The sequence below is a fragment of the Numenius arquata genome, chromosome 8, assembly GCF_964106895.1.
Source record: "Numenius arquata chromosome 8, bNumArq3.hap1.1, whole genome shotgun sequence".
NCBI lineage: Eukaryota > Metazoa > Chordata > Aves > Charadriiformes > Scolopacidae > Numenius > Numenius arquata.
Genome location: NC_133583.1, coordinates 19,547,172 through 19,574,582, shown reverse-complemented (window position 1 = coordinate 19,574,582; position 27,411 = coordinate 19,547,172). Strand labels below are relative to the sequence as shown.

The following is a 27,411-nucleotide window of genomic DNA, read 5'->3' as shown; positions in this document are numbered from 1 at the left end:
GCCTCCGCCCGGCGCTGTCCGCCTTCCCCCGGGGCCTCGGGGAAGCGCGGCAGAGCCCGGCGGGGCGGCCTGGTTCCGGTTGGCGCGGGGGTTAGGGCTGGCTAAACACGGCTTCCCCTGCCGTGGCCTGGCCCCCGCGGGGGCTCCTCAGGCCGGGCTGGCCCCCTCCCCCGGGGCAGCGGGCGGAACGTGTTCACACGCCGATCCCGTGCCATAAAAGGTTGGATTCCCCACCGGTCACAGTTCCTGTGGGCTCAGGGCAAGGGGGCCCAGCCCCAGGCAAAGCCGCAGGGGTGTCCCTGCTTCCCTGTGAGATTCCATGGCTGGCTCCTGCCCCTCCCACCCCCCCCACCCCCCTTTAGCCACCCCTCTCCCTAAATTAGTCTCTTTCCTCTTATCCCGCTTCATTATCCTGAGGCGCGCTTCTTTGACATTCAAATAACCGGTTTCCCACCTCCCCGCGCTCCCTGACTCCTTCAAAGCACTCCCGCTCCCGCAGCATGTCGCGCCTACCCGCGCCAGTGCTAATTTGCTTTTCCTCCCAATTAAGAAACCCGGCCCCTCCGCTGCTCGGCTGCTGCTCGTCCCACCCGCTTGTGCCTGGGAGTGCTCGAGCGAGGCAGAGCTGGGGGGAGACGTGGGACATGGGCAAAAGTTTCTCAGAGTCACCCGTGATGGAGTTTTCTTGCCCCAGCTCATGCCTCTGCAGAGGACTGCCTCATCTGGGTCGCGTCTGGAGGCTACAGAGACGCTGCCGTGTTCAGGCCAGACCCTGCCAAAGCCCTCAGTGTGGTTTTTGAAGTGACAACCTCAGCCCAGGGCTGGTGCTGCTGTAACCACCATCCAGTTCCTGGGTCATGCCACCCATGTCCCTGGCATTAATGACCAGCACAACGGGACAGTCACCGGCGGGACCGCTCAGCCACGGCACTCCCTACGGCAATCATGGCAGCGGGTGCAATCTCTGCCACCGTTTATTGGGTCGATGCCGGCCGGGGAGGCTCAGGGACTGGCTGCACCCTGTGGGCAGCAAGTTCAGCCATGGAGGAGGGATCCCCTCCTCCTCCCAGGACTGAGGGCTGCACCAGGTGTCTGCTGGTGCCCAGTGCTCTGCCTGGCACAGCCCGTGGGGAGCTCTGGGTCACGGGGAGCCCTTCTCCAGGTCAAGCCACTCAGATCCAGCGCCGTGCCCCAGTTATGCTGTTGAAGAGATAGTCCCTGCCGGTGCCTGAGATGGGAGGCAGGACTCAGCCAGGCATCACTGCCCAGCGCCCATCTCTCCTGTCCCCCAGGTCCCTCTGCCCTGAGGGATGCAGCCCGAGGCTACAAGGGCCATGGGACAGGGCACTCACGTGGGTCCTGGGCACGGCCATCAAACTGCCCCTGTGCAGATGGGAGAGGGTGCTGAGGGCCCTGAGGTGCTCCCCCACAGCCCTGGTGGGGTACCTGCTCTGGCTGCCGTGGCACACACTTACCAGGCTGCCGGTGTTGGGGTGGCCCTGCTCCTCTTCACCACCCTTCTGCTCCACCACATCCCAGGAGCTGCGGAGGGAAGAGGGGGCGAGGGGAGGGCATGCCGTCAGTGACAGTGATGGGCCCCCGTGTTGCCAGGAGCAGGTTGCCAGTCAGGCTTTGCACTGACTGCTAGCTGCGCCCTATCCAGCCTGTCATCCACCTACCTGATTGTCCCCTTACCCAGCCCCTGTGTCCCTTGGGCACTGAAGGGGACTGCGGCAGGGGCCATGCTTCCCCAAGCACCACCGCTTTTCAACGATGCCCGAAAGTGCAACCGCATCTGCTTGTTCCCCCACGTGCTGGTGCTCAGAGGATGCTGTGCTGGGGGAGCTGCAGCCCCGGACCCCCCTTGCTGCCAGCGTTCCCTGCAGGGGCTGAGCCTGAATCTTCTCCCTTTTGTGGTCGCTACAGCCCCAGTGCCACCAAGCACTGTGTCCCCCACCTCACCAACGAACGTGGGTCCAGCCGTGCATCACCTCGGGCTTGTTATGCTGCTGGAGGTGGTTGTTGTCCTGCCTGCAGGCTTGCACGCTGCCTTCTCGCCATGCAGACGCCTGGCGCAGGCTGGGCTGGCTCCAGTGCCTCCTCAGGCTCTCCCTCTGCCGCCTCTCACCCCTGGCTCACCCCCCCAGGGGGTGTGCAGGCTGCTCACCTCCTCCCAGGGCATCTTCCCCAGCAAATCGGGACTCCCCTGGTGAGCTGCAGAGTAGCCCCATCCCCAGCACCAACCCTGCGGTGGGCATTGGTGGCCATCCCACCCTGCCCACCACAGATTTTCCACCCCAGCTTCACCACCGACATGGCTGTCCCCCAGCCAAATAGCCGTCTCTGCACCCATGGCTGCACCCTGGGGCAGAGACAACTCCCCAGCACAGCAACCCACAGACCACAGCCAAATGTGGGGTACATTAAACACCCCCCACGTGCTCCCTGGTTGCCTGCGAGGATGTTACGGAAACCTGTGCCAGCATGCACAGCTGCCCCTCGCTGCTGACACGACCACCTCAGCCATGCAGCACCCACCTCTTGTCCACGAGCAGCTTGCCAGGGTCTCGGTTGCTGTGGGAGGAGCAGAGGGGAGCCATGAGCCCCTGACCTTGCCCACTGTGCCGTGCCATGCCACACTGTGCAGTGCCATGGGGCCAGGGCTCACCCGCACAGCAGGCTCCGGGCCATGCAGCCCAGGGTGGCCAGCAGCAGGGCACTGGAGACAGTCAGCACAGCCACGAACCAGGCTGGCGGGTGCCACATCACCTCCGTGCGTGTAATGACCAGCAGCTCCTTCTGCAGCGTCTGCAGAGGCGGTGGGGTGAGGGGATGCGGGAGGACCAGGGGGCCTGATGGACCCAGGACCACCGCCCAGCCAGCGGGGTCTGCTCACCGTGTGCCGGGTGGTGCTGCTGGGTGGCACCGGGGTGGTCCGGGGGGTGATGTGCACCACCAGTGCCACCATGGTGCTGCGGCGGGGGGCACTGGGGCTGCCCCACACCTCCACCAGCAGCACAAAGGTGCGGGGCTCAGCTAGGTCATCGGGGAGGTAGAAGAGGGTGTTCCCCTCCAGCCGAAAGCACCCATCCTCGTTGCCTGGACAAGAGGGTCTGCTCAGTGCCACACCGCGGTGAGGGGCTGCGAGGTGCTGTGGCTTGGCCGCTCCTCACCTCCAGCGATGGCGTATGTCAGTGCTGCGCCACTGGGGCTGCCCTGGCATGCCAGGCGGGTGACGGGCTGGCGGTCACCCAATCCGGCTGTGATCCGAAGCTCCTGCACCTCGGGGGTGCACACCGGTGCCTGGTTCAGTATGGCCTGCCAGCAGCGGGGGGCGGGGGGAGACGGTATGGCACCCATGGTGCTTGCACCCACCGTGGTGCACCCACCAGGCTTGTCCCCACACCTGCAGGCGCACAAACACGTTGCACAGGCAGCTCCGCCGGTTTGTCGGGTCCAGGTCGTTGCGGGTGTCCGTCAGCCGCACTGTCAGCCTGTAGCTCTTGTGCCGCTGGGAGTCGAGGGGTCCCACCACCCGGATCTCGCCTGTGGGGCAGCACAAGCACCCATGGGTGCCGGTGGGTGCGGCAGGGGCTCGGGAAGGGGCCGGGTGCTCACCAGTGCGTGTGTCGATGGAGAAGGGCTGTGTAGGGCCAGTGCCCCCCTCCAGGCTGTACTCGAGGCTGTCCGGTGGGTAGTCACGGTCTGTGCCAGCCACACGCCCCACAGCACTGCCAAATGCTGCCGTCTCTGGCACGGTGAAGTCGGCAGCGCTGGGGCATGTTGGTGTGAATTCGTTGACGGGTGTCACCGTCACGAGCACAGGCACACGGGCTGTGTGGCACAAGGTGGCTCAGCCACGCTGGCACCACCCCACAGCCCACACTGGGCTGGGTGTCATCCCCCCCGGAGAGGCTGGGGGACACGGGGATGGTGGCACCCCCCCTGGGGTGGGCATCTCTGGGGCAGCAGAGAAGGGATGTTTCTGCTGTGATCTGCTAGTTTTGGGGTGGGGAAGGGCCTTTTCCCACCCCCTGGGCACCCCTTTGGGGACACAGGCACTCACTACTCCGCAGGGGCTGCCCACCCGCCGTCACCACGATGGTGGCCGTGAACTGGAAGCCCACAGCGGCCACAGCCTCCGAGTCATAGTCCAGGGTGGTGTTGACCTGCCGAGCCAGGGTGGGGGGGTCACGCAGAGGAGCCTGGGAGCCCCTGCAATGCTGTGATGCCGGGGAAGCTGGAGGGAGGGGGGGACGGCGGCGGAACAGGCAGGCCTGGGGGGGCAGAGGGGTCCAGGACCCCCAGCCCAGGACCCGGCATGACAGCACATGTCAGAGGGTCCCCACTGACCTGCAGGTCCTGGACACAGCCCATGGCCCCCTCACCTGCAGCTGTGGCCCCTCCATGTGGAAGCAGGAGAGGGAGGCGGGGGGCCCCTCAAGGGCATAGCGCAGGCAGTCCTCAGCACCGGTGGGGTCGGTGCACCTCAGTGTCACCAAGGTCTTGCCAGGGGACACTGTCTCGGGCACCTGGGATCTGTGGCAGGGTGGCTGGCGCCTCAGCTCCCATCCCCCATGTCCCAGGGACGGAGCAGCATTCCCCGCACCCCACTCTCCCCCCCCGAACCGTACACGAAGATGGCTGGGACACAGCTCGGCGCCCACCGGTCCGTCCCCTGCACAGTGATGTTGATGGTGGTGGTGTCATGGTCGGCGGGGTGCAGGGTGTTGTAAGCCCGGACAAGGAGGCGTGTGTGGGCCACTTCCAGCCGGCGGGTGCTGCGGATCTCACCTGTCACTGTGGGAGAAGGCACGGCCTCACGCCGGGCACGGGGACAGGGTGGCCCTGAGGACCCCCACCACCCCGCTCACCCTCATCGATGGTGAAGAGTGCGGGTGCCACAGGAGCAAGGATGGCATAGCGGACGTTGTCACCGCTGGCATGGACCTGCGTGACCACCTCCAAGGGTCTGGTGCCCTCCGGCACTGTCACCTCCCGCTGTGGCTCGCTGCAGGCGAGATGGGCAGCGTGGTAATGCCTGGTGCCACCAGTGCCCCCAGCCCAGCCCAGCTCCACTCACAGAAAGGTGACACTGGGACGGCGCAATGGCAGCACCTCCACCGTCACAGCCCCGCTGCAGTTGTGCCCATGGCGGTCCGTCACCTCGATCTCCAGCCTGAATGTCTGCGGGGCAGCGTTGGGGCAGATGTGGGACAGTCACGAGTGGTACCAGGGACAGGGATGGGGACAGAGAGAGGGATGGGGATGAGGATAGTCATAGGTACAGGGACAAGAATAGGAATGGTATGGGGACAGGAACAGAGACAGACAGGAAAAGGAAGGGGGACAAGACTTGGAGCAGGAACAGGGATGGGAATAGGGTTGGAGAAGGAGATGGGGACAAGCTGGAGACCAGAATGGCTATGGAAATAGGGACAGGGATGAGGATTGGGACAGGGCTCGAGATGCAAAAGTGGATGGGAACAGGGACAGGGACAAGGCTGGAGCACTGCCAGGGCCAGGAGCTGCGGGGGGGAGATGGGAGCCCGATGGGAGGAGCAGGATGCAGAGAGCTGTGGGCAGTGACAGTGAGGGGCTAAGACCAGGCAGGCTGAGGTGGCTGTGACAGCTTGGGGACACTGCTGCCCACCTGGGTGTCCTTGCTGGGGTTGAAGCCACCGGCAGGTGCCAGCAGCAGGCCCCGGTGGGTGAGCGTGAGTGGTGTGTCCTGGTTTTGGAGCCTGAACTGCAGAGAGACAGGCAACAGGAGGAGGGTCGCAACCTCTGTCCCCCCCCACCATGCCCAGGGTCCCACTGTCCCCAAGGCTGCCCCTGCTTGTAGGGGCTGTGGGAGCCCGGGGCAGCCGCCACTCACCGTCAGCCCCCCGAGCGGCTGTGGTAGCACCACGTACAGGGGTGTCCGGGGTGCCACGTCTGCTGACACTCGTACCACGTCTCCCCCTGTGGCACAGCATGGCCATGGGACCCCAGTGCCAGCTGGCACTCACGGCCCCTGCCACCCTGCACCCCCTGCTCCCCATCTCCTACCTGTGCTGGCAAAGGGGGCATCACAGCGCAGCACCTGCCCTGCTGTCACCTGGACAAAGAGTCTCTCTTCTACCTCCTCCTCACTGGGACAGGCAGCCCGCAGGGTCAGGGTGTACTGGTTCATCCGGTGGGCATCAAGCTCCACACCGGCACGCAGTGTCACCTGCCACAGGGACATGGTGCTCAGCAAGGTGCCCATGGGCTCCTGGCATGCACCCCGTCCCCCAGCCACACCTCTGCCTGAAACCTGGTGGCGGCCATGGGGTCAGCGCTGATGGCAATGGGGTTGAAGGGGTGGCCGGGCTCCATGCTGTGCAGGGTGACATTGGGACTGCCGCTCGCGTTGCTGCAGGAGACGGTCACCTCAGCCACGCGGGTGCCTGGCGCCGTGTCCTCACTCAGGGCCACCACAAGAGGCAAATTGTGCAGGGCTGTCAGTAGACCCCAGGGACTGGCCTCGCACCAGGCCAGTGCCACCAACGGCTTGTCCAGCCATGCTTAGGGAGCCCTGCTCCTGCACCTGGGCAACCATGTGGGCAAGGGTCTCCCTGCAGGGTGCAGCAGTAACCCAGGACATCTCGCTCTTACCTGTTGCTCTGACGAAAGTCCCTGCAAAGAGAAGAGTGTCACCCTAGCCTGTCCGGGTGTGCCCCAGCAGTGCCCTGGGGAGGCCCCAGAGATGCCCTTGTGATGCTCCAGAGATGCCCCCAAGATGGCCCAGTAATGCCCTGGCAATGCCCCATTGATGACCTGAGGACACCCTGGCAATGCCCTGGCCATACCCCAGCGTTGTCCCCTCCCTGCCTGAACCCAACCAGGCAGCTGCCGGCCCCTCTGCCCATCCTGTGGCCAGCCCCAGGCACAGGGAGCAACCACGGGGAGCCTATTCCCTGTCCCCCTCCCCTCAGTCCCCCACCCAGAGCTTGGCAAAGGGTGTCCCCAATCCTCAAGTGCCTACCTGGGGCACAGAGACCAAGGAGGAGGAGGAGGAGGAAGGTGAGGCGTCCGTGCATGCCCATGGCTTGCTGCCTGTTTGGGACAAGCTGGAGCCTGTTGCCAGGGGTGCTGGGCACCACCCTGGCCCAGCGTCACGCTGGCCATTCATGGCTGCCAGCCCAGCCCCAGGGCAAGGACAGGGCACGGTCCCCATGCCCCCAGCTCCCGCACGCCTCTGCTCCCAGCCCCTCACCATGCCCCGGGTGCCAGCCCTGGCCGGTGTGGGGCAGGCAGGCAGCGATGCTCCATAGGGTTTTGCTGCCGCGCCGTGCTGCCTCGCCATGCAGCGCACACAGGGAAAACCGGGAAAATTAGCTAGGAGCTAATTTTTGGCCACGTTCTCCTTCATTTGCAAACCAGAGCCGCTTCTCCCGGAATTCCTATTAAGCATTATTAGCTCCCAATTAATAGGCAGTGGCGGAGCACGGCCCCTGTGGCCGGGGTCACCTCTCCCTCCTCCAAGTTTCAAACCTATTTTGGCAGCCCGGTGGCCGCCGGTGCCCCGTAACGGGGCTGCCCTCCTTCCTGCCGAGGCTTCCCGTCCCCGGGACCCCCGGTTCCCGCGGGGCTGGGGTGCTGCCGAGCGGGTCCTGCCGCTCGCCCACGGCGGTGCCCGGACGCGGGGCCCTGGGGCGGCGGGGCGGGGCGGGGCGGGGCCCCGGGGCGGCGGTGCCGGTGCCGGTGCGGGGCCGGGCTCACGTTACGGCGGCTCCATTGGCTGCGGCGGGGCGGGGCGGTGCCGCCCAGGCAGCGCCGGGAGGCGGGCGGGCACGGCCGGGCGATCCGCCGCTGCTGCTCCGACACCGACACCGGCACCGGCACCGGCACCGGCGGGACCGGGAGCGGGGCCGGGCCGGGCATGGACAGCGGCCGCCCGGACCAGCTCGGCGCCGACCGGGTGAGTGTCGCCGCGGGCAGCGGGAGGGGACGGGGCCACCCTGCCCGGCGCCCTGCCTGGGCATCGCCGTGATGTCAGGGCGATGCTGGTGACATCAGTGCCGTGACATCATGCGCAAGGCCAAGGTGGCGCCGGGGGGGACGTGGGCGTCCAGTGGGACACGGGCGACCGGTGGGACACGGGTGGCCATGGGATGCGGGTGGCCCAAGGGCCACGGTGTCCAGCCGTCGCAGTGCCATGCCACCCTGGAGCTGCCACCCTACCGCCCGCCTGGGCTGCCCCAAGGGGACCGACGGTGACAGGGTGGCCCAGCCGGCTCCCCTGGGCCTGCCGCATGCCTACCCAGCTCCCCGCAGCCGGGTGTGCCGGCGTTCCCGGCCAGCACTGGGACGGGGCAGCTCGGAGAGGTGGCACGTCATCAACAGGGCTGGCTGAGAGGGTCCCAGCTGGTGGGGACCGGGACGGAATGGGGACAGGGACAGCCTGGCCAGCAGCTCTGTCAGGGCTGGCCGAAGGGGGCTGGTTTACCAGGATGGGGGAGCGATCCCTCCTGCTTGCTCGGCTTCCCGCGGCCCTAGCACGGAAAGGAAAGAGGACGTAACACCCTGCTTTTGGGTTCAGACAATAGGAATTCAAGAGCGAGGAGCGGCCCAGCTGCAGGAGCCAGTCGCCCCTTCCAGCGCCCGCCCGGCCACGCTCCGTTCACCCCCAGCCCCCCCCACGCTCCCCAGCGCTTTGGGGGGGCCCCCAGCCCTGGGCGCAGTCCTGGCTGCACCCTGACGTCACCCGGGGTGTCCCCGGCTGGAGGGCACAGGGTGGGTGGGGTGGCTCTGCCAACGCGTGGGGGGAGAGCCCCACCTCAGCACCCGTGGGTGCCCCAGGGCTGCTGCCAGTCCTGCGCCACTCAGCAAGGTCCTGCCAGCGTGGTGTCCCTGCTGCTGTCTCACGGGGGCAGAGGGGAATTGGGGGGGGGCCAGCTGGGGGGCAGCAGGGTGCCAGGCTCCTACGTGCCGCGGCCCTGTGTCATTTCCCGCAGGCACGGCCGGGGCTGGGTGCCTGCTTGCTCACCCAACATGCCGCTGCACGCCGGCCGGCTCCGTGCAGGAGCCACGGGAAAGCGGGGCCCGGGGCTGCGGGCAAGCCGGGACCTGTGCCCCACTCCCCACTGCACGCCCAGCCCGGCAAGCGAAGCCCCCCCCCCGGCCCCACGACTGAGTCAGGGTTGGGGGGTGCGGGGTGCCAGGGGGGTGGGATGGAGGCCGCGGTGCTGGCCGGGTGGAAGGGGAACGGCGGTCCTGACTTGCCCTTTCTCCCCAGCGGTGCCGGCGGGAGGCGGGGGTGGCACTGCGGGCACACATGCACTGCCCACGGCAGGCGCCCCACCACCCTGCAGGGGCACCGGCCCCCCGGCCCCCACGCCCCGGCTCGGCGGCGGACTCAGCCTGCAGCCTGGAGCCGGGAGGTGAGGAGGAAGAAGGGGGAGGCCCAGCTGCCCGCTCCCCCCCAGCCAGCGAGCGCAGCCTGGAGTTTGACTCAGGGTATTCAGAGGCATCGGGGGGCACGTGGCGGGAGGAGGAGGTGCCCGTGCGACGCCGGCACCCACCCCCCTGCCAACGGGCGCACCGGCTCTCCGCCGGCCCCGCTGCCCCGCCGCCCGCCCCCACCCGCCGTGTCCGCCCCAAATCCACCTCGGACGCCTGCCTGGAGCAGTGGCGGGTGTTGGAGCCGGCCGACGCGCAGGACTGGACCGTGGCACTGCTGTCACAGAGCCGGAACCGGCAGCCCCTGGTGCTGGGTGACAACTGCTTTGCCGACCTGGTGGAGAACTGGATGGATCTGCCCGAGGTGGGCACCGAAACCCGGCGCCGAAACCCCGCCGAGCCCTCCCGCCGGCTGGCCAAGCCCCCCGCCTTCCTGCTCAGCCTCTCGGGCAACGTACGCCGAAAGCTGGCCAACATGGCCCGGCCCCGGGGGGCTGATGGTGCCCGGCCAGCAGGCCGTGAAGCCACCAAGCGTTTCTCCTGCCCGCTGGGGCTGGGGGGGCAGCCCAAGGGTGCCTGCTTCCACCAGTCCCACAGCAACATCGCCCAGTTGGCCACGGACTTCCACCGCTTCACTGCCCTCATGAACAGCCGCAGCCGCCAGCCCATCATCTGCAACGACGTTATCGGCTACATTTAGCCCTGCCCACACCCCCCTCCGCTGTAAATAAACCCCGGTTTTGTACGGTACAGGCACAGTGACGTTTGTCGGGGGGGCGGGGGAGCTGCCTGCACCCCAACTCCAGGCAGGGGCAAGCAGGGTTGTTGTTTTTTTTTTGGAGACAAGGGCCAACGCACCAGAGCTCAGCTGCAGCTTTTATTGCATATTGAGGGGGGTGGTGGTGGTGCCGGCCTGCCACTCAGGGGAGGGAGCAGAGGAGGGGGGGACGGGCATCTTCAGCCTCAGCATCCTCTCCCTCGCACACGTAGCTCAGCTCCAGCTCCCGCCGCCTTGGCTCCCCAGTATCCTCCAAATTCTCCAATAACCTGTAGCAGGGATAGGGGTTTTGAGGACACTGGCTTGTCTCCCCAGCCTGGCCGGGCGCCCCGGGGGAGCCTGTGGCCCCCCTGGGGCGCCTGGCTAGGCTGGGGGGGGACGCAGGGGCCAGCAGCGAGGGGCCGGGCAGGGGTCCCGCCACGGGAAGCGCTGCCGGCAGGATGTTTATCCAGCAGCCGGCTGGGAGCTGCGCTGCAGCTGGAGCAGCTCAGGATGGAGGGAGAGGGGTCTGGCAGCCCCCCTTCCCCCTCCCTGGGGCAGGATTGGGCCCTAAAGCTGGGGACCTACCTCTGTGCCAGCTGCCAGGTCCGTGTCTCCTCATCCTCCTCCCTGTCGTAGAGCATGGTGTAGCCATGCAGGAGCTTAGTCACAGTCCAGCCGTGTGTCTTCTGCAGGAGGTGGGTGTCAGGATCTGTCCCTGCACCCCCCCGCCCAGGGTGACCTGGCTGGGTGCTGCCTGCCCCATGCTCACCTGCAGCCAGTCCAGCACCTCCTGCACCGTCATCTCCTGCCCATCTGCCCGCATCTCCAGACGGTCCCAGCAGCTCCACTCGCGCCCACCATACTGCAAGGGGGAGCGCGGGGTGGCAGCTGGCACTGTCACCCCGCATCCCAGCTGCCTAGCCCCATGGAGCAGGGGCTGGTAGGGCAGGAGGGCTGAGGTGCAGCAGGGCAGGCAAATGGACCAGTTTGGGGGCAGGGGAAGGGGGACCATGGTGGGCTAGGAGTAATGGGAGGCACAGCTCTCCCCCAGGGGCAATGGGGAGCACCACCGTCCCCCCCAGCACTACTGCGATCCAAGGGCAATGGGGAGCACAGCCATCCCCCCATCACTGCTGGGGTTCAGGGGCAGTGGGGGGGCACCGCTGTCCCCCTGGCACAGCAGGGGGGACCAGGGTTGGCGTGGGGCCGGTGCTGCCCCCAGCCCCAGGCCAGGAAGGGCGCACAAAGGGCCATTGAAGTGCTGCCCAGCCCCACACAATCGGCTCTTCTTGGGCCCGCGGCCCCCTGACCCTGGCTCTGGCCCGAGGGGGCCGGTGAGGCGCCGAACTCGGGGCCGAGCGCAGGATGCGGGCCCCGTGCCGTCTGGCATAGCCGCCCTGCCATCTGCCCTCGCCGCAGGCAGCGCCAGCCCCTGCCCGGCCCCACTCAGAAGGGGTGTTCGCACCTGGCCGTTCGCCCCCTCCCGCCTTCTGCTGCCTTCTCACCTCCTCCTGCCTTCTGCTGCCTGCACTTATCCCACCGGGGTGGAAAGGGCTTAACCCTATCCTCTCCGGGGCGGCACGGACCCAGGCCATTACCCAGTGCAGAGGGAACAGCACTGCCTGTCCCAGTGCCCTGGAGAGCCTGTCCCCTGGCTGATGCTTGCCCCCAGGGTGGGCTCCCCGGGACTGCAGGTGACGTCAAGCAGGCTTGTGGGACATGTGGTCCCACCGTGGCTAAGTGGCTGGCCACATCCTCGCCATGGGACACGGGGGAGCCGGGGGCTGCTGCGGGGACCAGAGGGTATGGCCAGCCCCAGCAGCATCCTCCACCCAGGGACGGTGCCAACCTGGGGGCACCATGGCCAGGCAGCCCTGTGGGGTGCAAGGGGGCCGTGGGGCGGCCGGGCAGCCTGAAGCGATGCCGGAGCTGGCAAGAGGCGATGGAGACGCCTCCCTCCCCCTCTTCCTGCCCCCGGCCCTGGGCCCCCCAGGCCAATCTGGTTCCAATCGGCGCTTCCTGCCGTGCCGGAAGGGCTGCCTCGCACGCCATAAACCCCCAGACAAAGGGGCCTCTATCGCCCAGACGGTCCCAATCTGGACTGGCCCCCGCCCCCGCTCTCCCTCCCCGGCAGAGCTGCTGCGGGCCGGCCCCCCCGCTGCCAGGACTCCCAGCCCCGCTCCTCCCGGGCGGCCCTTCCCGGCCCGGTGCCAGCTGCTCTCCGGCTGCTGCAGCTGGTTTCCATAAGCCAGATGTGCGCGGCTGCCACAGCCCCCCGCCCTCTGGGCTGGCCGTGGGGCCTGCTGTGGGGTGGCGGGGGTGCCTCAGCCCCACAAGGTGCCCCAGAGCATCATCCCGCTTGGGCCCGAAGCCGGGGCATCTGGGTGCCAGGGGGGACAGCCGCAGGAAGGAGCCGGTTCCCCATTGCCTGGCGGTGTTCCCGGCCCACCATGACACCCGCATCCATTTCCGGAGCCCCACGGCCAGGGCTGCCCCTCCTGCGTGGCCACCTCCTTGGGTCCCCCTGGCACCACCACACAGTGGCTGCCACCAGGGCACCCGAGACCCCTGGGTGTCCCCCGCACCCACCCTGTCCGGGATGGGGAGAGGGTCCTACCTGGTAGGTGCGGGGCGGCAGGGGCTGCATGCGGAGCAGCCGGCAGTCGGACAGCCAGAGGTTGCTGTTGCGGTAGCAGCTGAGGTCCCGGCACCCCCACACCAGCTTGTAAACCTCCAGGCACGCCAGCCCGGCCACGGCCGCCGTGGTGGTGATGATGGCGGGCAGGATCCGCCCGGCGATCCGCTTGCTCTGAGGACAGGAGCGGCGTCACCGGCTGCCCTGCACGGGATGGGGACCCCCAGTCCCACTGGCTGCCCCTCTCACCGTCATCCAGTCGGTGCGGGGGATGCCGTAGTTCTCTGCCCGCAGGTTGGATGCTGCTGTGATGAAGTTCACGTGGATGTCATCGTCCTGCAGGGAAGAGTGTGGAGACATCAACATCTCATGGGGATATTGGTGTCCCACAGGGACTAGCAGCCATCAAACCCCCAGGCTGAGCAGGGCCACCTGCCCGGTCACAGGTACCTTCTCGAAGTAGATGGGATCCATCAGGGGCACTTGTGCCACCTCACCCCCAACCAGCTCCTGTCTCCACTGCACCAGGTCCTGGGTGAGCTCTGCCAGCTGCCTGTTGTCTGGTGGCACAGGGACCCCTTGGGTGGTACCTCTGCACTGTGCCATTGCGGGGGACACAGCACAGTGCCCACCCTCTCAGTCTGGGTCCTCCTGGGTGCTGGGGCAGGGACGAGCGCCACCAGGCTGGACCCGGAGACGTGACCCAGGGAATCCAGGGGCACAGGAACCTCACCCACAGGCACCTGCACCTCCTCCTGCTCCTCTTCGAGGGGGATCTGGAGCCCGTCCTGGGGCACAAAGGGTGGCAGGACCATGCTGCGGAGGATGGCCTGGGCGGCCACGCGGTCACTGCACGGTGGCACCTTGTGCGCTTGGGCAAAGAGGTGGGCAGCAGCCAGGACGTAGTCCAGGTGGGTGTCCTGTGGGCACAGAGCACCTGGTCTACAAGCCCACCCAGCCCAAAGGCTGCCCACTTTGCCCCGAGGTGGTGATGGAGGTGCCCCTCCTCTTCCTTCTCCAGCCACAGAGCACGCATGGGCTGTCCCCAGCAGTGCCCTGGCTGACTGGGAGGTGGAAACAGACCCAGCTCAGGACCTGGCAGCCCCACACAGGCTGTGGCAGATGGAGCACAGCAATGGTCCGGCATCCATTGCACCCCTGGCATAGGCTTGGCTCTCCCCCTGCCCATACTGTCCCCAGGAGGGGACCCCAGCGCTCTCCCCTGCACTCACATTATCAGGGTCGAACGTCAGTGGATGGGGACAGCTCTTGTCCCCTGACCAGAAGGGGACACCCGGGCTGGTTTCCTGGCACAGGGAGAGCAGAGTCAGGCCTGGGGACACCGTCCCCCTGGCTGGGGCAGGGTGGCCGGGGGAGAGGAGAGGGTGCCATCCCCAGGGGCGCCGGGCTCACGTGCTCCGGGGGGAAGTTGTGCAGCAGCTGGGCGATGGCGTCATGGTAGCGGCTCTGCCAGTGCCGTCGTGCCCAGTGCAGGCAGTCCTGCCAGTCCCGCGGCCGCTCCTGCAGGCTCCCCCGCACTTGCTCCAGGACCTCCAGAGCCTTCCCTGCCGGCAGCTGCTCTGGGAAAGCCGGATCTCTGCAAAACCAGGCAGTGCTGCTGCTGTCCCGGGAGCAATCCTGCGGGACACCCCAGGCAGGGGGGGGATCCCAGGGTGGAATGCAGTGATCTGTCCCCCTCTCCCTGTCCCCAGCAGCAGTGGGCAGTGCCCCGGCAGGGCTGGCAGCTGCTCTCCCAGCGCCGCTCCCCCCAAGCCCACTCACTCCATGAACCGGTTGACATGCTCCGCGGGCAGCTGGAAGAGTCCCACAAACTCATCGCGGGCCCACTGCAGAGGGGGAGCAGGGATTGAGCCCTCCTTGTGCCCCCTGGAACCCCCAGCCCAAGCCAAGGGGGAGGGAACGGCCATGCTGGGACCGGGGCCCGCAGCATTGCTGGGGCTGCCAGCAGGAAGCAGCTGGGGCCATATCCTGGCTGTGGCCGGAGAGGGAAATGGGAAAGGAAGACAAAGGTGCCGGGGCTTCCTCGCTGGGTGCCAGGGCTGGCGCGGCACAGCCTACCTGCAGCGTGTGCTGGATGGTGTGGGGGAAGTACCGCAGGGTGCAGAGGGGGAAGGTGCCATCCCCGGGGGTTGCCCCTGGCCGCAGCAGATCGGTCAGGGAGGGCACCACGGGCAGCACGTTCCCCCATGGCCCCTCCGTGCCCGAGTCCAGCAGCGGCGTGAGGTAGTGGAGGCAGCGGCTCTCCAAGTAGGCACCTGCAGGGAGCCAGGGCTGCTGGGGAACCGGGGGGCACATCCTGCAGCTCAACTCCTTTCCCCTCCCCAACACTCACGGGCCTCCAGTGTGTCCAGGGCGCTGGCGACGCCATCCAAGCTCCGGAAGAAGTTGTCCCCGTAGAGCAGCTCGGTGGCAGGTCCCACCTGGTTCTGGTGAGCCGTCACCCTGATATCGGGGTTCATGTGCCGCACGGCTGCTGCGGCCACCACCGACTTTGGCTTCTGTCGGGGCAGAGAGGAGGTGGGTGGCTCTCCACCACCCCATGGCCCTGGGGAGCCCCCGGGACAGCCAAGATGCCCACTGTGGGGAGCTCGGCCCCCTCCTCATGGCACCTCACCGATATATCCGCCGTGCGGTAGAGGAGCTGCCGATGGAGGTTGGAGAGGGCAATGGAGTCCATATCGGTGACAGTGATGTCCCCACCCGGCCCCGCCGCCAGCCCCATCATGGCAAAGTTTTTCAGCAGCTCGCAGCCGATGGCGCCGGCTCCCACCTGCCGGGGCAGAGCCGCTGCAGCTCCCGGCACGCCAGCCAGCCGCTCTGCAGCCTCTCCCAGCACCGCAGCACCCGCCCTGGCTCACCACAAAGTACTTCTGGCGGCCCAGCTGCTCCTGGAAGGCAGCCCCAAAGACGGCGATCTGCCCGTCGTAGCGAGAGCCCCTCTGTCGGGATGGAGGAACGGGATGAGCATGGGTGGCCGTGGCACCCCTGGTGCCCGGGAGGGACTCGGCACATCTCTTACCGGGGCACAGTCCTCCTCCGTCAGCCGCTCGGCCCCCTCCAGTGCCAGGCACTCCAGGGCATCGAAGTACAACCACTGGTCCAGGGGCAAGAACTTCCTGGTGATGGCCTGGGGTAAACGGGGCCCCATCAGCTTTGTGGCCAGCGGGGTCCCCCCATACCCTACCCCAGTCCTGATGACCTGTCTGGTGTCCCCAGGTGGGCAGCAAGTGCCCTCTCGTGGCCAACAAATGCTACCGGCCAGTGTGCGAAGCTGTAGCCCCGGCCAGTGGGAACCCAGGACTCAGGACCCTTGCCCTGCTCACCTTCAGCACCTCCTGGGCCGCCATGGCCCCGGTGATGGCAGCCATGGGGCACAGGTCCCCCGCGCTCACGCTGGCGAAGGCTCGCACGACATCCTCATCCAGGGGACCCTGCTGTGCCCCAAGGCTCCGCGCCAGCTCCAGCACTCGCTCGGCATCCACCTGCGGGCAAAGGGGTGAGAGCTGCCCTGGGCAGAGTGGCGGAGGTCCAGGGGGACCGGACAGGGGCAAGAAAGGGACTCACTGGTGCCCTGGGCCGGGGCAGGTGGCTACGCTCCCTCCGGAAAGCGTGCAGGGCCTGGAAAGCGGCGTGCAGGCTGCGGCTGCGTGGCAGCTCCTTGGGATTCACCACATGGATCTTAGGATCTACCAGTGACCGGGACATGGGCTCCTGCCGGCACAGCGCCAGGGCTGGGGTGAGCGGTTCCCCGGGGCTGAGGAACGGCACGGCAGTGTCCCAGCCCTAGTGGCAGCACCGCAGGGACGAGGGGGGACTTACGTAGGAGTGCTCCTGGGGCAGCCGCACTTGCGAGACCAGGCCCCCGCAGCGGTAGGGCGAGAAGGAGCTGGTGTCGCAGATCTCCAGTTTGAAGGCACCTGGGGACGAGAGGGGGACAGATGTCACGGTGACCACCAAGGATCCGGTGAGTTCCCCAACCCCGGGCTGGGGCAGCCAGGACCCCCTGGGCAACTCACCCAATGCACGGACGCAGATGGGCTCCTGGTCGTTCAGCTCCGTCATCCCCTCCACACCAGAAAATGTCACCAGGTCACCATCAGAGAAGAGGTGGCCATAGCTGTCTTCTGTCCCCATGTATGTCACCACACCCGGGTTGCCCTGAGGAAGGGAAGGGACGTGAGGGAAGGGGGACCAGACCCAGGTGGCATAAAGGAGGCAGCAGTGTCTCAGGGGACCCTGCTGAGGCTGCCCTCCTACCTGGGAGATGTCCTGCACGATGGCACACACCGGGTCCCCTTCTGCCGGTTCCTCAACAACGAAGTGCTTCCCAAAGTCACAGAACAGCTGCCTGGAGAGGACAGGAGGGGTTTTGCTGGAGGAGACGCCTCACCAAGCTGCCTGAGAGCTACCAGGTTCTGCCCGGGGCCAAGGGCTCTGGGGACAAGGTGACCCAGAGCCAGTGGCAGGACCCTGTGGCAGAGACCCCTTACCCTGCCAGTCCTTTGGTGTCAGCCACAATGAAGCAGATGCCCCGGTCATGGCAGAAGTCCCCAATGCGGAGCTGCTCCTCCAGCGAGGACTCAGTCAACACCACCACCTGCGCCGGGGCTGTCAGTGGGTGCCACCGTCCCGGGGGACACCAGGGTGCAGGGGCACGGGCTCACCTGGAAGGAGGCGAGGAAGGCCTCCGACAGCTCCCCGGTGTGAGCTGCCACCACCGTGTGGGGGTTCAGCTCGGCCAGGACCCGCTGGGATGCCTCGGCACGGTTCTGGCCCACGTCGTTCTCCCCCAGGAGGAACTGTGGGGTGGGCACATGGCGGGGCACCTCATGAGTTTGGGGTGCTGCCCACCACAGCAGGGCACTCCATGGGGCCCTGACCACACTGCTGGGGGGCCCTCTGCGAAGGACCATACCTGTGACACAGGACACCCCATGGGCCTTGCCCGTGATGACGAGGGGCACCCTGTGGCATACCCATGACAGGGACCTCCCATTCCACACTCCTTACTTGGACCCCCAACCTGTACCTGTTACTGGAAGCCCTGCATCCCATACTCATACCTGCACCAGGGATCCCCCAGCTGCACCCACACCCATTGCTGGGACCTCCACGCACACCCGTACGCGGGACGGAGACCCCTGTCTGTACCCATGCCCGTTACTGGGTCCCCTTCCCACACCCATACCCATTACTGGGGCCCTCACCCCACACCTGTACCCATTACTGGCACCCTCAGCCATACCTGTTACCAAGACCCCTGTCTATACCTGTCCCTGTTACCGGGACCACTTCCCACACCTGTACTGGTCACTGGGACCCTTGCCCATACCCACACCCGTTACTGAGACCCCTGCCCATACCTGTACCCATTACCAGGACCTCTCGCCATACCTGTATCCGTTACTGGGACCCCTGGCCGTATACCCATACCCATTACTGGGACTTCTGGCCGTACCGATACCCATTACTGGGACCCTTGCCCACACCTTTACCTGTTACCAGGACCCCTGCCCATACCCATTACCTGTACCCTCACCCATACCCATACCTGTTACCGGTACCCTCACCCAGACCTGTACCCATCACCAGGACCCCCACCCATACCCCTATCTGTTACCGGGATCCTCACCCACATCTTGACCCATCACCGGGACCCCTGCCCATACCTGAACCTGTTATGGGGACCCTCACCCACACCCGTACTTGTCACCGGGACCCCCACCTACACCCATACCTGTCACCGGGACCCCCACCCACACTCAGACCCATCACCGGGACCCCCGCCCACACCCATACCTGTCACCAGGACCCCCACCCACACTCAGACCCATCACCGGCACCCCTGCCCACACCCATACCTGTTACGGGGATCCACTCCCGTACCTGTTACTGGGACCCACACCCACACCCATGCCCGTAGCCATTGCCCCCCGCCCGGCCCCGCCGGTACCTGCTGGGCGCGGTCGGCGGTACAGGCGGTGCCACGATCGTGCAGGACGACACGCCCGGTTCCCGCCAACACCAGCGCCGCCGCCACCTGCGCTCCCGTCCCGCGCAGCCCGGACACCAGCACCCGCGCCCCGGCCAGCCGCCGTGCCCCGCCGCCCAGCACGTACCTGCGGGGCAGGGGCCGTCAGCGGTGGGACCGGGGACCCGCCGGGGGGGGGGTGGGAGAGGGGGGGGGCAGGCAGCGGGTCCCCGGTGCCCGCACTCACAGCTGCCGGGAGTACAGCCTCTCCTCGCTGCCCGCCATGGCGGCCCCGCCCACCGCCCAGACCCCGCCCACCGCCCAGACCCCGCCCACGGGAGGGACCAAGCGGGGAGGCCACGCCCCATTGGATACCCGCCTCTGGGAGGAGCCTATCAGCGGAGGCTCAGCTTTACGGGAAGGCCACGCCCCCTAGGCCACGCCCCTAATCACTGCCCACTCAGGAGGCCCCGCCCACCCGGAAGGCCCGGCGGCGGCCGGCGCAGCCATGGCGGCGGCGGGGGCTTGGCAGTCGCCGTGGCGGGCGCTGGTCGCGCTGGGCCGGGAGCTGGCGGCCGAATGGGCGGCGCAGGACGTGCGGGCCGCGCTGTGCCAGCTCCTGCTGCTCTGGCTGGGCCTCAGCCTGCTGGGCGTCCGCCTGGCCTGGCGAGCTTACGGCGGGGCGGTGGCCGCCCTCTGCTACCGGACGGGGCCCACCGCACGCCGGCCCGCCGGCCCCGGCACCGGGCCCGCCCGGCCCCGCGCACACTCCCTCTCCCCCGCCGGCCCGGCCGGACGCAACGGCGGCGCCGAGCGGCACTGCCCGCCCCGGTGAGTCCCGACCGTTACCGGGCCCGACACCACCGACCCACCCCCCCGCCCCGCAGCCATCCGTCCCGGCCTCGGCCCGCCCCGGCACCGACCGGTGCACCCCAGTGAGCGCCCCCCCCATCCCAGTGTGTCCCAGTAAGCACCCTCCTGGCTGCACCCCTGGGCCAGCACAACCCAGCAAATGCCTCCCCCCAGCTGCACCCCCAGCCCAGTACAGCCCAGTAATGCCCTCCCATCTGCCCCCAGCCCAGTACAGCCCAGTGAGCGCCCTTCCGTCTGCACCCAGACCAGTACAGCCCAGTGAGCACCCTCCCCGCTGTACACCCAAACCAATGCACCCCAGTGAGTGCCCCCCGGAGCCCAGTGTGCCCCAGTGAGCATCCTCATGGTTGCACCCCCAGCCCAGTACAGCCCAGTGAGCACCCTCCCATCCATGCCTCCCGACCAGTGCACCCCAATGAGCGCCCTCCCATCTGCCCCCAGCCCAGTACAGCCCAGTAAATGCCCTCCCAGCTGCCCCCAGCCCAGTGAGTGTCCTCTCAGCTGCACCCCCAAACCGCTGCACCCCAGTGAGTGCACTCCCAGCTGTGCCCTCAGACCAGTACACCCCAGTAAGTGCTGGGCTGTGCCCCATGCCAGGGTGCTGCCCCAGCCCTGCTCACGCTGCCCCTCTCTTGCAGGGAGGGCTCGGCGGCAGAGCCGGTGAAGACGCACCGGGAGTGAGGAGCACCAGGACCTGCTGGGCACTGCCCACACCATTAAAGTGCTGTCCCCCACCCGCCGCCCCTTGCTTTGACACCCGCCGCCGCCGTCACCAGAGAGGAGGCCAGAAGAGTGGGGTGGGGGTGTTTATTGGGGTGCCGTGCCCACGGTGGGCGCTGGCCTCACTTGGCCATGTAGTAGTGGGTGGGCACAAAGGGCATCTTGGTGACGAGGGCTGGGTGCTGCTTCTTCCGCACCTCCACGGTGAGCGTGGTGCCGGCCCGGCTGTGCGCCGCCTCCACGTAGCCCATGGCGATGTTCTTGCCCAGGGAAGGCGAGGGGCAGCCGCTGGTCACCGTGCCTGAGGACATGAGGACACAGGGAGGTGAGCGGGGGCCAGCAGCCCCAACACCCCCCCTGCCATGGGCACAGCTTGGAGCTGTGCCCGCGCCTGCCGCACTGCTCCCACCTACCCACAGGTGTGCCCTCAGGGCCCAGGATGGCCGTGTGGGGCCGGATGGGGGGTCCCACTGACGTTAGCCCCACACGCCTCCGCTTCGGCTTCTCTTTCACTTGTGCCATGATGACAGCCGCGCCGGGGAAGTCCATGGCCGCACGCCGGCGCTTTCCTGCAGGGCAGAGATGGGCGAGGGTTGGCACAGGGACCCCCCACCCTTCTTTGTGCCAGCAAGTCCTGCTCCGTTGATGCCTGCCTGGTCCCCCTGCGCCCTGTTGGGGACGTGGGGACACCTCGCCCCTCTGCCCACCCTGAGGAGGAGGTGGGGGTGGACATGGCCCCAACCTACCCAAGGTCCACATCAGCCCGGCCTCGGCAGGCGTGGTGGTCTCGTCGATGTCATTGCCGTAGAGGCAGAGCCCGGCCTCCAGGCGCAGGCTGTCCCTGGCCGCCAGCCCTGCTGGCCACACCTCGGGGACACCCAGCAGCCGCTCAGCCAGCTCCACCGCCTGCCCCACAGGCACCGAGATCTGCGCGGAGACACGGGCAGGGTTAGCAGGGCACGGTGTTGCCCTCGGTACCGCGGAGGAGGGGTGCTGGCGCAGCTCCCGGGCTACCTCTACGCCGTCCTCGCCGGTGTAGCCGCAGCGCGTGACCCGGCAGCCCGGCACGCCAAAGATGGTCGTGGTGATGCTGTTCATGAAGGACAGCTTGGCCAGGTCATCCGACAGCCCTGCCTGCAGCACCCGTGCCATGGAGGGACCTGGGGAGGCAGGTAGCTCTGGGGGACGGCAGTGTCTGGGGAAGGGGGGGATATGGGGAGAGCATGGACATCCATCGGGCAGGGACTCGAAGCAGGGTGCAGTCTGGCACTCGCTGAGGGTGAGACCCCCGTGTGGTGATGCTTGCTGACAGCCCACACGGGGTCCCCGCTACCTTGCAGAGCCAGCAGCGCGTTGTCTGACACCTCCAGGTGGACGTCACTGCCGGCAGCCTGCAGCTCCGCCGCTCTGTCCTGCCAGGGTGACAGCGGGCTGCTAGCACAGGGGCCGGGGCTAGTGCCAGCCCCGCACATGGCCATGGCCACCTTGCCCTGCGCAGCCATAGACGTCACCGAAAGGTGGAGGCGGGGGGCTCATTCCCACCATGTGTCCCCACCTCCCGCGGGGCTCGGGCTGCCCCATACCCTCATGACGGTCAAGTCCTTGTCTGCACAGCCAGCGTTGGACACCACGTAGAGGTGATCTTCTGACGTGTTGGTGACGATGAGGTCATCCACGATGCCGCCCCTCTCGTTGGTGAGCAGCGTCAGGGTGCCCTGTGGGACACGGCCCTTGGGAGCGTGGGCAGGCTGCCTGTCCCCTCCCGCCGCCCCCAACCCCGGGTGTCCCCAGGGACCTCTGACCCCACCGGCCACCCTGTGTCACGTACCTGTCCCGGCTTCAGCTCCCCGATGTCCCCCACCACCAGGCTCTCCATGAACCTGACGCGGTCCCGGCCGTACACCCGGGTCTGGAAGGTGCCGGGGGGAGCAGGTGAGGTGGTGTGGGTGCCATCCCCATGTCGTGGCCCCTCCGCCCCCCCCGCCGCATCCCGCCCCGGCTACCTGCAGCATGTGGGAGACGTCGAAGAGGGAGCAGTGGCGGCGGGTGTGCAGGTGGGACTGGAGGTGGCCCTGGCCGTAGTGCAGCGGCAAGCTCCAGCCGGCGAACGCCACCATCCTCCCGCCGCGGGACCGGTGCAGGGCGTCCAGCGGCGTCCGCTTCAGCGCCCCCCCTTCCCCGGACCCCCCGCTCCCGCTCAGCGGCGCGGAGCCCGGGGTCCGGCGGGGCAGAGCGGCGCGGCAGCAGGCCCGCAGCATCCTTCCTCCTTCCCCGGTAGGGCACGGCCCGGGACCCGGCCCCGGGGACCCTGGGACATGGAGTCCGCCCGGCCCCCGCCCCGCCCCGCACACCGGCACCGCCTCCCCCGCCGCCGGCCCGAGGGGATGCTGGGTGCGGGTCCTGCCCGGTCGCGGACATCCCGACCACCCCCCCCGAAATGAGACAGGCAGGCACAGGCAAGACCAAGGTAGCAGCTTTTAGTCGTGACCGAGTCTCCCCGCGTCGCCCTCTTCCCCCCCCGCCCCGGGCAGCTCCTCGGCCCCCCCGAACGTGGTGGAGGCCAGCCCCTGCACCCCCTTGTCTGCGGGAGCCTGGTCCCGCAGGCAGCGCAGGCAGGGCAGGCAGCCGCTCCCCAGGGCAGAGGTAGGGTGAGGGAGCCGGGCTCTGCCCGCTGGGACGTGCCAAGCACAGAGCCCCGGCAGCGGAAGGGAGAGGCCCCCAGGGGGGTGGCAGCGCTGCCCACCATCACCGGCCAGCGCAGGAGGAATTGGGGAAGGGGCACAGGGAGGGCCTGGAACCCCTGGGGGGACGATGCGGGAGGGCCAGAGCTCCCTCTTGTCGGGCACCCGCGGGGCTCACGTGTAGGAGAGCAGGTTGACATCGTAGCAGCCGTCCACCTGGAAAAGTGAGCAACCGTCTGTCCCCGTGCAGCACCCTAACACGCTGTGCCTCCCCCTGGCACCATTGCTCCACTCCATCCCAAACCCCCCCCGCCGCATCCCACCGGGAGCAGCCCCTCCGGGAGGGCTCCCCCAGCAATGCGGGGAGGGCTGGAGACCCCAACTCACGTCGAAGCGCCCGATGCGGGCGGCTGCCTGGCGAGCCCGGATCACCTCCGTCAGCACCCACATTTGCTGCACCTCCGTCGACACCTTCTCCGGGTCGGGGAGCTCCTGGAAAGAAGTGGGCACGATGCTGCAGAGCGGGAATGGCCCTGATGGGCTGGATCACCCTGGGCTCAGGCAGTGGTGTGGCTGGATGGCTGTTCCCCCTCCCCCCCCCCCCCCCCCCCCGCCCCAGGGAGCTGGGCAGTATTGCGATGGTGCCCACGCTCCCGACCTGCTGGTGGTTTCCCAATGCAGGGTGAGCGGGAGGCCCCACTTCAGGAAAACAGGCAGCTGGAGAAAGGGGTGACCCTGAGCCCTGGGGCCACGGTGCCGACACAGCCCGTCTCCGCTGGCGGGCATCCAGGCCAAGGGCAGAAAGCAGATCGCTGGCTAATGATTAAAAAAACTAATCACACAGTCCAGAGTTTCCCAACAGCCTCCCTCGGCGGCACTCCCCGGGCTTGGTGACAGAACGCCCCGCTGCAAGTGCCGGTTCCCCCCAGGGACCTTCAGCCAGATGGAACACGCGGGCTCAGTGGTGGCTCTCCACACTGAGGTGAAGCTCTGTGCCACCTCTCGCCTGCCCACGGTGCCAGTGGGTGCCTCGTGGTGATGCTGGGAACAGCCAAACCCAGAGCAACCCCCGGCATTTCCCCCTGGACCAAGGGGGATGTGATCCAAGCGAGCAGCAAGGGACGGTGGCACGTGGCATCGCTCCTGGCACAGCCTGGTCCTACAGGCAAAACACCAGTGGCTGATTCAGCAGGTCTCTGTGGGCGAGCCAGCTGCCCGCCCCTGCCCGGACTTTGCTCACCGAAGGCCACCGGCCAGGCAGATGTGGCTCACAAGCCGTAAACACGTGCCGTGGCTGTGATCTCCCTCTGCTCACGTGCTATCCTGGCCGGGCAACACATTCCCCATGGTGCACCCGCTGCAAAGCACTGGGGACCAGGCCGCGCTGTCCCCACACGTCCCACCCGCCGGCTGAGCGATGCTGCCCACCCACCGCTCCCACGGGGATGTTCCTGTCCCCAGGCTAGAGGGCAGCAAGACTTCAGCATCTCCTCAAATCGCACATCCCCATGGAGATATTTTTCTTCTGAACGCTGCAAACTATTTCCAGCACAAGGCGGGGCATTTTGGGGCTCCACAACTATTCCTGGTGGGAGCCTGGAGCTGATGGGGCAGGGATGGGGCCAGCAGCCTCACAAGTGACGGTCATGCCCGTGGCTGGTACCTCACACATGTCCCTCCTTCTCCGTAATACCTCAGCAGGGACTACTCACCCCGTGCAGGCTGGCTGGCTGCTCCGGAGGGGTCAGCTGGGAGAGCCAGGAGGGGAAATCCTTCTGGGGGCTCTGAAACAGATCCAGAGGGTCACACAAGGGGCGTCTCCAATCTCACCTCCATCCCTCACACCATGGAGCAGTTTGGACCCCATCTGGATTTATGTTGGGATGGGTGTAAGTAGCGCTTTACAATTAAAGGGAATTTTGTGTTCAGGTTGGGTGTTTGCAACCCATAATTTGGAGCAGCAACTTCCAGCTCTGTCCCGCTGCTGGACAAGGGGAAAATGGGCACAAACTTGTACATAAGAAGTTCCATCTAAACATGAGGAGGAACTTCTTCACTTTGAGGGTGGCAGAGCACTGGAGCAGGCTGCCCAGAGAGGTGGTGGAGTCTCCGTCCGTCTGGACACGTTCCTGTGCAACCTGCTCTAGGAGGACCTGCTTTGGCAGGAGGGTTGGACTAGATGATCTCCAGAGGTCCCTTCCAACCGCGTATCATTCTGTGATTATGTGCTTACTCATCCACCTCCAAAACGGGCAGGGCTGGGGCTGGCTGGAGCAGTCCCTCCCCAGCCCCCAGCACACAAGGGGACCCCAAGTGCCCCAGCGAAGGACAGGGACTCAGACCCACTCCCCTGTATGCTCTGAAGGGTGCCTGAAGCCCCTGGAGCCGTGGGGAGCAATGCCAGGCACAGGGCTGGGGACAGTGGCCTGTCGAGGACCCCCTGCTGTGCCTGGAGGGGGCACCTGCTCACCTTCTGTCCGGGGGGGAAAATCTGCAGCTCCTCGATGGTGAAGTGGAGCCAGACCGGGGAGGGCTGCCGCAGGATGAACCGCATCGCTGTCACCTGGTCCATGTCACACAGCATCTGAAGGGACAAGGACGGGGGGAGCCGTCACAGCTGGGGGTACAGCAGGGGCTGGTACTGCTCCAAGGCACCTTTTGGGATTTGGTCCAAAAAAACACCCCAACCCACCCCTGATGGAAAGAGCCCGAGGGAAATGTCACCTTGTGGTGGCTGTCTGGGCTGAGTGGGGCACGGGCAGGGCCAGCACGGGGACCCTCGCTGCCTAGAAGGGCTCGCAAGGGCAAGAGAGGCACCGTGGGGGCATCAGCACAGATCCCTGGGGACTGGGAGCCCCGAGGGGTGTGGGTGATGCCGTGGCCACCGTCCGGCCGTGCTGACCTGGTGGCGGTGGAGGGAGAAGTAGTCCTGGGAGCCCTCCTCGGTGTGCGGGCAGGGCATCAGGCGGTAGTCCCGGAGGCAGGTCACCCAGCGGCGGGGGCCGGCGGGGCCGGGGCGCTGCACCCGCACGCTCAGAAAGGCCGTGTAGAAGTTCCTGAAGACGATCTCCTGCACCTGCGGGACCGGCGGCCTCAGCCCCGCACCGGCATCCCCCTCCCATGTCGGTACCGGCAGTGGCATCCCCCCCCGCCCCGCACCTACTGGGACTGGCACCAGTATCCCCCCCACCCCCATACACCAGGACCGGCACTGGCATCTCCCCCCTCTCCATATCGGCAACGTACAACGTACCGGAATCCCCATCCCATGTCGGTATTGGCACCGGCATCCGCCCCTCTATACCGGCACCAGCACCGGAATCCCTCCCCCCCCCCCCCCCCGCCCCTACTGGGACCGGCACCGGCATCCGCCCTCCTATACCGGCACCAGCACCGGAATCCCTCCCCCCCCCCCCCCCCCGCCCCTACTGGGACCGGCACCGGCATCCGCCCTCCTATACCGGGACAGGCACCGGCACCTCCCCCCTCGCCCCCCCCCGACACCGGCAGGCGCACCGGCATCCCCCCCCCCCCCATGTCGGTCCTGGCACCAACATCCCTCCGCCCCCCTCCTGTACCGGTACCGGCACCGCCCCCAGCATCCCGCCCAACACCGGTACGGGTGTTGCCCCCGGCAATACCGGCATCCTCCCGATACCGGCACCGCCCCCGGCATCCCCCTCCACCCCCCCGGTACCGCTCCTAGCATCCCTTCCCCATATGGGGACCGTTGTCGCCCCCAGCATCCCCGCTCCCGCAGCGGGACCGGGACCGGGACCCCCCCGCTACCGGTACCGCCCCTGCCTCCCCCGCCCCAGTCCGGGCCGGGCCGCACTCACGTCGGCGGCGGCTCCGCGGGGGAAGCGGAGGTCGATGACAGCGACGCCGGGCCTCGCCGGCTCGGCCCCCCCGCCCAGCTGGAGCGCGGCGGCGGGGCGGGGGGCGCAGGGCAGCGGGGTCCGGCCCGGCCCCTGCCCCGGCCCCGCCGCTCCCGACATGGCGGCGCAGCGCGGCCGCCCCTCCTGGGCGGGGCCAGGACGGTGTGCGGTGACGTTACACGCCGCGCCCACCGGAAGCGGAAACCCCCCACCGTAGCGCCGCCAGGGGGCGCCGCCACACCGCTCTCCCGCCGTCCTCCCCCGCCCCGCCCCGCCCCGCCCCGTCCCGTCCCGTCGCGGCGGTGGCGGCAGAGGCAGGGCTGTGGTAAAGCAGAGGGTTTATTGACTCCACACGTTCCTTTACACAACGCGGACACCGGCCCCTCGCCTCCCCCCAGGGCCGGCACCGAGGGGTCACCCCTCTCCCCCCCCCCCCCCCCCGGAGG

General features: G+C 67.7%; 6 protein-coding genes across 6 annotated transcripts; 2 read left to right on the top strand and 4 right to left on the bottom strand.

Annotated features, from left to right (window-relative positions):
* Positions 1-1,172: 1,172 nt before the first annotated feature.
* On the bottom strand, positions 1,173-7,070 carry CDHR4 (cadherin related family member 4). Its single transcript, XM_074152523.1, has 20 exons — positions 7,010-7,070; positions 6,640-6,660; positions 6,286-6,482; positions 6,052-6,214; positions 5,879-5,964; positions 5,654-5,749; positions 5,084-5,187; positions 4,875-5,011; positions 4,635-4,800; positions 4,389-4,539; positions 4,067-4,169; positions 3,619-3,834; positions 3,407-3,546; positions 3,174-3,318; positions 2,897-3,099; positions 2,669-2,808; positions 2,539-2,574; positions 1,476-1,542; positions 1,353-1,383; positions 1,173-1,228 (listed from the first exon to the last, which is right to left on the bottom strand). The coding sequence occupies exons 1-20, from the start codon at positions 7,068-7,070 to the stop codon at positions 1,173-1,175; spliced, it is 2,319 nt and encodes a 772-aa protein (XP_074008624.1).
* Positions 7,071-7,906: 836 nt separating this feature from the next.
* INKA1 (inka box actin regulator 1) lies at positions 7,907-10,126 on the top strand. The gene is made up of 2 exons (XM_074152587.1): positions 7,907-7,945; positions 9,263-10,126. Exons 1-2 carry the CDS (start codon positions 7,907-7,909, stop codon positions 10,124-10,126), a joined length of 903 nt encoding a protein of 300 aa, XP_074008688.1.
* Positions 10,127-10,288: 162 nt separating this feature from the next.
* On the bottom strand, positions 10,289-19,098 carry UBA7 (ubiquitin like modifier activating enzyme 7). The gene is made up of 25 exons (XM_074152689.1): positions 19,061-19,098; positions 18,819-18,961; positions 17,906-17,925; positions 17,507-17,641; positions 17,333-17,439; positions 17,100-17,190; positions 16,859-17,000; positions 16,662-16,759; positions 16,407-16,553; positions 16,166-16,324; positions 15,862-15,969; positions 15,701-15,781; positions 15,457-15,612; positions 15,175-15,340; positions 14,901-15,097; positions 14,604-14,668; positions 14,235-14,436; positions 14,054-14,128; positions 13,555-13,741; positions 13,272-13,381; positions 13,071-13,157; positions 12,804-12,995; positions 10,956-11,048; positions 10,772-10,872; positions 10,289-10,473 (listed from the first exon to the last, which is right to left on the bottom strand). Exons 1-25 carry the CDS (start codon positions 19,096-19,098, stop codon positions 10,347-10,349), a joined length of 3,027 nt encoding a protein of 1,008 aa, XP_074008790.1. The 3' UTR covers positions 10,289-10,346.
* A 223-nt stretch (positions 19,099-19,321) lies between these two features.
* Positions 19,322-20,367, top strand: TCTA (T cell leukemia translocation altered). The gene is made up of 2 exons (XM_074151698.1): positions 19,322-19,644; positions 20,325-20,367. Exons 1-2 carry the CDS (start codon positions 19,322-19,324, stop codon positions 20,365-20,367), a joined length of 366 nt encoding a protein of 121 aa, XP_074007799.1.
* A 109-nt stretch (positions 20,368-20,476) lies between these two features.
* AMT (aminomethyltransferase) lies at positions 20,477-22,751 on the bottom strand. Its single transcript, XM_074152690.1, has 8 exons — positions 22,410-22,751; positions 22,235-22,315; positions 21,990-22,121; positions 21,740-21,818; positions 21,421-21,566; positions 21,153-21,333; positions 20,820-20,975; positions 20,477-20,707 (listed from the first exon to the last, which is right to left on the bottom strand). Exons 1-8 carry the CDS (start codon positions 22,662-22,664, stop codon positions 20,529-20,531), a joined length of 1,209 nt encoding a protein of 402 aa, XP_074008791.1. The 5' UTR covers positions 22,665-22,751; the 3' UTR covers positions 20,477-20,528.
* A 113-nt stretch (positions 22,752-22,864) lies between these two features.
* Positions 22,865-27,085, bottom strand: NICN1 (nicolin 1, tubulin polyglutamylase complex subunit). Its single transcript, XM_074152447.1, has 6 exons — positions 26,927-27,085; positions 25,990-26,163; positions 25,558-25,671; positions 24,800-24,871; positions 23,475-23,579; positions 22,865-23,303 (listed from the first exon to the last, which is right to left on the bottom strand). The coding sequence occupies exons 1-6, from the start codon at positions 27,083-27,085 to the stop codon at positions 23,262-23,264; spliced, it is 666 nt and encodes a 221-aa protein (XP_074008548.1). The 3' UTR covers positions 22,865-23,261.
* Positions 27,086-27,411: the final 326 nt, after the last annotated feature.

What these genes read in the sequence shown, in the direction of transcription:
- INKA1 (XM_074152587.1), top strand. Translation starts at nt 7,907, where the DNA reads ATGGACAGCGGCCGCCCGGACCAGCTCGGCGCCGACCGG. An exon ending in ACCAGCTCGGCGCCGACCGG is followed by an intron (nt 7,946 to 9,262) that starts GTGAGTGTCGCC and finishes CTTTCTCCCCAG; the next exon opens with CGGTGCCGGCGGGAGGCGGG.
- UBA7 (XM_074152689.1), bottom strand. Translation starts at nt 19,098, where the DNA reads ATGGCGGGCAGCGAGGAGAGGCTGTACTCCCGGCAGCT. An exon ending in ACCGCACGGCGGATATATCG is followed by an intron (nt 15,341 to 15,456) that starts GTGAGGTGCCAT and finishes CTGCCCCGACAG; the next exon opens with AAGCCAAAGTCGGTGGTGGC. An exon ending in TGACGTTCGACCCTGATAAT is followed by an intron (nt 13,742 to 14,053) that starts GTGAGTGCAGGG and finishes CTGTGCCCACAG; the next exon opens with GACACCCACCTGGACTACGT.
- AMT (XM_074152690.1), bottom strand. Translation starts at nt 22,664, where the DNA reads ATGCTGCGGGCCTGCTGCCGCGCCGCTCTGCCCCGCCGGACCCCGGGC. An exon ending in ACGTCTCCCACATGCTGCAG is followed by an intron (nt 22,316 to 22,409) that starts GTAGCCGGGGCG and finishes GGCACCTTCCAG; the next exon opens with ACCCGGGTGTACGGCCGGGA. An exon ending in CCGGCGAGGACGGCGTAGAG is followed by an intron (nt 21,334 to 21,420) that starts GTAGCCCGGGAG and finishes GTCTCCGCGCAG; the next exon opens with ATCTCGGTGCCTGTGGGGCA.
- TCTA (XM_074151698.1), top strand. Translation starts at nt 19,322, where the DNA reads ATGGCGGCGGCGGGGGCTTGGCAGTCGCCGTGGCGGGCGCTGGTCGCG. An exon ending in GAGCGGCACTGCCCGCCCCG is followed by an intron (nt 19,645 to 20,324) that starts GTGAGTCCCGAC and finishes CCTCTCTTGCAG; the next exon opens with GGAGGGCTCGGCGGCAGAGC.
- CDHR4 (XM_074152523.1), bottom strand. Translation starts at nt 7,070, where the DNA reads ATGGGCATGCACGGACGCCTCACCTTCCTCCTCCTCCTCCTCCTTGGT. An exon ending in CCTTGGTCTCTGTGCCCCAG is followed by an intron (nt 6,661 to 7,009) that starts GTAGGCACTTGA and finishes TTCTCTTTGCAG; the next exon opens with GGACTTTCGTCAGAGCAACA. An exon ending in TGGGCAGCCCCTGCGGAGTA is followed by an intron (nt 3,835 to 4,066) that starts GTGAGTGCCTGT and finishes TGTGCCACACAG; the next exon opens with CCCGTGTGCCTGTGCTCGTG.
- NICN1 (XM_074152447.1), bottom strand. Translation starts at nt 27,085, where the DNA reads ATGTCGGGAGCGGCGGGGCCGGGGCAGGGGCCGGGCCGGACCCCGCTG. An exon ending in AGCCAGCCAGCCTGCACGGG is followed by an intron (nt 23,580 to 24,799) that starts GTGAGTAGTCCC and finishes ACTTCTTTCCAG; the next exon opens with GAGCTCCCCGACCCGGAGAA. An exon ending in CCCGCATCGGGCGCTTCGAC is followed by an intron (nt 23,304 to 23,474) that starts GTGAGTTGGGGT and finishes TCACTTTTCCAG; the next exon opens with GTGGACGGCTGCTACGATGT.